Source organism: Scatophagus argus, chromosome 16 (genome assembly GCF_020382885.2).
Source record: "Scatophagus argus isolate fScaArg1 chromosome 16, fScaArg1.pri, whole genome shotgun sequence".
Lineage (NCBI taxonomy): Eukaryota > Metazoa > Chordata > Actinopteri > Scatophagidae > Scatophagus > Scatophagus argus.
The window spans coordinates 9,942,446-9,948,609 of record NC_058508.1 but is presented as its reverse complement, the minus strand read 5'-3'; the positions used below and the strand labels follow the sequence as shown (position 1 = coordinate 9,948,609).

At 38.8% G+C, this 6,164-nt stretch overlaps 1 protein-coding gene across 3 annotated transcripts; it reads left to right on the top strand.

The window, feature by feature from the left end:
• The first annotated feature begins 652 nt into the window (after positions 1–652).
• Positions 653–6,026, top strand: kctd13 (potassium channel tetramerization domain containing 13). 3 transcript variants are annotated; one of them, XM_046416099.1, is made up of 8 exons: positions 653–1,069; positions 1,650–1,688; positions 1,838–2,098; positions 2,919–3,088; positions 3,452–3,541; positions 3,663–3,715; positions 3,867–4,062; positions 4,615–6,026. In XM_046416099.1, the coding sequence occupies exons 3-8, from the start codon at positions 1,861–1,863 to the stop codon at positions 4,861–4,863; spliced, it is 996 nt and encodes a 331-aa protein (XP_046272055.1). In that variant the 5' UTR covers positions 653–1,069; positions 1,650–1,688; positions 1,838–1,860; the 3' UTR covers positions 4,864–6,026. The 3 variants fall into 3 exon arrangements, with proteins under 3 accessions (XP_046272055.1, XP_046272056.1, XP_046272054.1); XM_046416100.1 differs by having other exon boundaries at positions 1,650–1,694; XM_046416098.1 differs by lacking the exon at positions 1,650–1,688 and having other exon boundaries at positions 655–1,069.
• Positions 6,027–6,164: the final 138 nt, after the last annotated feature.

The window sequence follows — 6,164 nt, the reverse complement described above, 5'->3', positions numbered from 1 at the left end:
TTTGTATTATTCTCAGCGAAGAATGTGGCGTTATTGTGTCTATACTAAAGTGACAAATCAAGTTGGTTTGTGGTCGCCTCACCATATTTAGCCACCTTATTTATAAAGTGTTTACCGGAAGTACTAGCATGGCTCTATTGACGCTACCTTGACAAACGTAAAGGTGTAGTTCCGCTCTGTGACCAACAGAGGGCAGTAAACACTAATGACTCAAGACTGTCTGATGTTGTGTTGTGTTGTGTCTGTTTGCAGTGGAATAGCAGTTACAGCCGCAATTGTATTTGTCGTTTTGCAGTTCCTCATTGTGACCACAGGAGGGCAGTTCCTACTCCAAATACCCACACACGACTCCGGTCAACTGGCAAAATCATCTCGACTCAAGTTTACGTGTTAACATTATTACTACTCCGGTAAACTATTTCAAAATAAACAACCAAATTAGACGACATATTTTCATATTGACAGTGAGGTTTTAATCTTAGTACGGGAAAGCGTAGTGCAAATGTTTAGCATCCAAAACCTGCACTATAGGCTGTAACTGGTCGCTACTCTGCTCGAGTTACACAAGCATACTAGGTACTATTAGTAGTGTACACTTTATCTCCAAAAGGTGGCAGTATTGCACGACACGAGTTGCTGTTTAACGCAAGCTGATGGTAGAAGAAGGATTTAGCGGAAGAAGATGCGGTAGTTTCGTTTCCGTGTGACCTATTTAGCTTCTGCTGTTATACTGCATCTGTTGATAATCTTTATGTGCAACAATGAAATCTGGCCGTTTATAATTAAGGAGTTTGCTTTTTTTGATGTGTCTGATTTTTCACCCAAAGGGCTATACAATCTTTAAATCGTCGCAAAACAGACTAGCTGTAGTTAGCTACTTTGATTTAGCTAGGCTGTTTACGGTTAATATGAGTTGTAAAACGTTGGCGTTAGCTGCGTTGTGAATTCATCAGTGTGGTTTGGACTGTTATTAGCCGGCTAGCTGTTTATCAATTGCTGGTTCATAAACACTTATCGCATCTTAGCGTAGCTAGGTTAACTCTTAAAGCTCCCTTGGATGTTCAGTGCGGTAAGTAGAGTTTGTTATAAGCTTACTTATTTTGCATTGACTGTATTAGTCGGATAAGTTAGCATCTATCGTCTTATCAGCTAGCTAGTTCCCAGTCTAACATGGAACCGTCGAACTTTTAAGTGTGGAAAAGGGGGACACGATGGGTGTGGTTGAAGCATCTGTCTTTATCAAAGACGGTTCTTTAATAAATAAGTGATCCGAAAGACGAGCACAAAAAGTGCTACTCAAAGTGTCTAACGTTTAAAGGTGAAGAGGAGAAGTAGGTGTTTCTGTGCTTCGCTTCCCGTCTGTGTGTATAACAAAGCCATCACCTTTCACATCAACAAAGGAGATCTTGTGGTATCTCGAGAAGTTGCACCAGCATTTATTCGAGTTTTGTTGTCAGTTAAATCAGCTCTTTCATGATTATGAAAACCCCAGAATTGAACTGCATGATGGGTTGCATATTCCTGCACATTATTTAAATGTGTATTTCGCTCCAAGTTTGAGCGGTGTGAATATTTTATGCTGAATGTGGTGCTACACCTGGAGTCTGTGCTGCTTCTGCAAACTCAAATAATCCTGTCCTCATCTGTAGAAGAGTGGACTTCACTTTCAGGAATAGCCTGCCTTATTGGTAAAGGCCAGTATACATGTTTTATCCACACAGTTGACAACCAAAATAGAGACTGTTCACATTTGCATTATGAAAGAATCATTCATCACTTATTCCAGTCCAGACGTGTAGTAGAACTAAACAGCCTATGTTGTTGTTCTGTATTGCAGTCAGGCAGTGACTCCTCAGCCCCATGTCTGCTGAGGCTTCAGTTGGCAGTGATGCTGCTGACTCTGCCCAGTCCGCTGTTCCCCAGCCTGCCTTCCACAACACAGACGAGTTCAGAAATCGGGGTCTGCTAGGGAGCAAGTACGTCAAATTAAATGTGGGCGGCTCACTGCATTATACAACCGTCCAGACGTTAAGCAAGGAAGACAGTCTGTTGCGGAACATATGCAACGGAGGCACAGAGGTTACCATAGACTCAGAAGGTGAGTGGATGTGTCTGTCTGGTGGACGCTAAGCATTTTACTGGTTTGTTAATATTTAATATCTTCAGGTCTATAATATCAATATCAAGAATTTTAACATGTCTGCGTGAGAATCAAGTAATGTTTCTCATACCATATAAACAACAAACTTATTTCACATGCTCTGTTCTAAACTGATAAAAATAAAACTAAATAAAATTATATAACTACATCACTATCACCACTTTAAGTGTATAAGTTGTTTTTTTTTTCAGATGTACAAAATGATTTCTACATTGGAGGGGAAATTTACAAATCTTTGTGTATTGTTTTTTACTTGGACAAATGTCACCCTTGTGGTGTCATCAGATGTCTGAAATACTGTAATCAGATGTTTCACTCTGACACACTGCTGAAATATCTGCGCTGGGTGTTATTAACAACTGACAGTGGTATGGACATGGTGTGCCCTGTAAAATCAGTGTAGTGTGTCTATTCTACATTTGAACGGTTAGTTTGAATAGCATGTCTCCAAACATTGGGTAATGAATGGAAAACTGATATCTGTGGATCCTCTTTTTGAGCTTTAATACCCAAATGTTTTAAGTGTCAGAGGTGAAACCTGATAGTATTCTTTAATGACAGTCCTCCCTTTTCAAATGTCCCTGCAAGAAAATGTTGACTCAGAAGGGAAAAGATTATTGATACACTAAAAAAACTGAGTGCCGATGCTAAAATCACATCCACAGCTCCCACTGTGGACCAGAAGCCTACCTCAGAAAGTAACAAAGGTTACTGAAGAATGTAAATGATTATGAAGATCGTTTTCCTGCTCTCCCAGGTTGGGTAGTGTTGGATAGGTGTGGCCGACATTTTGGACTTGTTTTGAACTTCCTACGAGATGGCTCAGTACCACTTCCAGAGGACCACAGAGAATTGGATGAGGTTCTGAAGGAGGCCCAGTATTATCAAGTCCAGGGACTCATTCAGCACTGCCTCAGTGCCATGCAGGTAAATTGATGTTACTTTTGTCCTAATAATCTTCATTGGATTTGTCCATCTGCAAATATACACAAATGCAGATGTAAAGCATTTTTAATAATATCTATATTAGCATATTATTAGCACATTTGCATGTTTTATTTTATACTTTCTCCATTCCCTCTGCATCAAAGCTCATTCAGTTCATTAGTACTGAATAGGAAATGTAATGACATCACTTTGGACCACAGTGTTTAATGATGATGTTTTTTTTACATTAAAAAGACTAAATTATTAATTGCTTATTTTTATGCGCTTAGTTGTTTAATTGACACTCACTAAGAAATTCTAGTTGAGGATGTATTTTAATGGTATTTCTTTGTTTATCTTCAGAAACAGAAGGATGTCTTTGAGAGTGTGTGTCGCATCCCCATGATCACCTCAGCCAAAGAAGAACAGAGGATGATTGCTACTTGTAGAAAGGTAAATTGCACTTTATCTTAATCAAAGGGACTGCTGACCATTTATTTAGTTAGTTAGTTAACATCAAAGAAAAGTTTATTATTAAAAGTTTATTGTTTATTCATCTTTCTTGTCTTTACAGCCAGTAGTAAAACTGCAGAACAACAGAGGAAACAACAAATACTCTTACACCAGGTAAAAATGAAGGCCGATGTTCCGTGTTTCCTAACAACAAACAACAAACTACATGTTCACTTGTTCAGTATTTAGCATCACTTGAGTGGAAGGTACCTACTAATGTTGAGCAGCTGATAATTCCTTACTCTTTGTCTTTCCCTGCAACCAGCAACTCTGATGATAACCTGCTGAAGAACATTGAACTGTTTGACAAACTTGTGCTACGATTCAATGGCCGCGTTCTGTTCGTGAAGGATGTGCTTGGGGATGAAATCTGCTGTTGGTCCTTCTATGGTGAAGGCCGCAAGATTGCTGAAGTGTGCTGTACTTCTATTGTCTATGCCACAGAGAAGAAGCAGACCAAAGTAAGCATAACACAATGTGTGAACACAGAGTCTTTGAATCAGTGTTTGGGCATTCTGGGAAATGCGGTGAATTGCTTCCTGATAGTGAGCTGGACAGCAGTTACTCTGGGTGCTGCTAGTCCTTTCAGCTGTTCCTTTTTTTACGACAAAGTGTTATACTAAAAATATTTATATCACCGCTTTAGCTAAGGTGGGAACTGTATTATACAAATTATTGGACACTCAAAAAAAAGATATCTGAAATTGAACTGCATATAAAAGGTTGCAAATTTTGCAGAAACCTCTTAATTTTACTGTTAGAGCACATGTAAGTCATATAGTCGTACCTAAGTGAAAGACTGCAGTGTTGTGTGGTGCAGGGGGCAGGTTCATACACTCCTGAGCAGGACAAGCTTTTCATATTTGAGTCTTTTCATCTAAGTTTGGCCGCACTTTGATTTTCCTCTGTCATCACTACTGCTGTTGTCTGCGCAAACTATGAAGTAAATGTTGCTGAACTCAACACGTCACAGTCCACTTCATGCAAACTTGAATATCTGTGTATTTTTTTAGGTTGAATTTCCTGAAGCTCGAATCTTTGAAGAAACCCTGAATATCCTAATTTATGAGAATGGCAGAGGATCTGGTCCAGGTGGTTTACACCTTTTAGATTCGAGAGGCTCGGGGTCCTCGCTGGGAGCTGGCCAATCGGAGGAAGAGGGTGCTGTGGGAAGCGACAGGCGCGTGAGACGGATCCACGTGCGGAGACATATAATGCATGATGAAAGAGGGCACGGGCAGCAAACTGTGTACAAAGATTAATAATGTGAAAAACATAAGACATGGGAGAGCGACTTCACGTATGTTGTCTTTCTCTTGGATGCTCACAGAATGAAAGAGATGTCCTGGATCATAGCAATAGCTTGGTAGTTAGTTATGGCTGATTTGAAACTGAACTAAGAGTTGTCTGGAGCTGAAAAACTCTTCTGTTTACAAGAAAATGATTTGTGTAAATTATTTAAATAGGAAATGTGTACCTGGGACGTGAAACTGGCATAAATATTACTTTGGTAATGTCAAGAAACCTCCTGCAAGTTATTGAATGGGCCTCCAAAACCCATCTCCTACCCCCACAGAGCAGACAGCCCACTGTTAATGTGGGTGTTGATGATATGCACTGGCAACCTCCTCTGTGTTTGACTTGCAGGACACACTGTCTCAGTCTGTTTTCTCAGGCTGTGAAACATCTGCCTTTTCATAAGTTGAACTGATACCTGCTGTCTAACAGCGGTGGTTGGTCAAGTTTAGCTTAGATATGTCCACACTGGAATAAAACTGCATAGCTGTTTTTAGTGAGGTTGTCTATGAATGAGACTGTTGAGCAGCTGTGTTTTCTTTGTTTAAATTATTACTGCTTTTGCTTTGAGATGTTTTTTTTTTTATTATTATTCATTAATTTATGAACTTAATTTATTGTTTGGTATTTAACATTGTATGCAATCTTTGTGTTAATTAGTGCTCAAGTGAGTTTTCATTTTTGGAAGGATATGATGCACTCTTAAACGCACGTCCGATTTTGAAGTTACTTTTGTAAATGACTAAATCGTGAACTTACATTTCAGTTTAATGTTTCAAGAGGAGCCGTGACCATTTTGTTGATATTTTATTCTGAGCCATGATCTTTCACTTTCGCTTAACGTCATTTACACAACCACTGAGTAATTGGGCATACAGTGATGACAAATGCAATTAATACTGGGTTGTAATTTTTATTTCCCTCAGGGAGAGGATATGTTTTTTGTTTAAAATATTCACCAGTGTCTTGTGTAAATCTAATCACTATGAATACTGAAAACATTGAATGACAGCAATATGTATCTCAGACCCTTCATAAAATCACCTTAATTCTTAAATATATGCACTAAATTAACTTCCGTCCATTAGCGGTCATGGGAATGTTCTGAATAAATTACTTATGAAATCTTCTTGGTCTCATCTTTTTCTTCTTTCATAAATTGTATTGAAGAAGTGGACTTTAACACATACGTGTTAGGGAAAACAAGTTAGCCGCTGGATATTTATTGCCATGCTCAAAAACATTTCTTCTTTTCAAACTTTGAATG

Bases quoted from the DNA above. Each gene is read 5' to 3' on its own strand.
- kctd13 (XM_046416099.1), top strand. From the start codon at position 1,861: ATGTCTGCTGAGGCTTCAGTTGGCAGTGATGCTGCTGACTCTGCCCAG. The intron at 2,099-2,918 runs GTGAGTGGATGT...CTGCTCTCCCAG, and splicing joins GGTTACCATAGACTCAGAAG to GTTGGGTAGTGTTGGATAGG. The intron at 4,063-4,614 runs GTAAGCATAACA...GTATTTTTTTAG, and splicing joins CAGAGAAGAAGCAGACCAAA to GTTGAATTTCCTGAAGCTCG.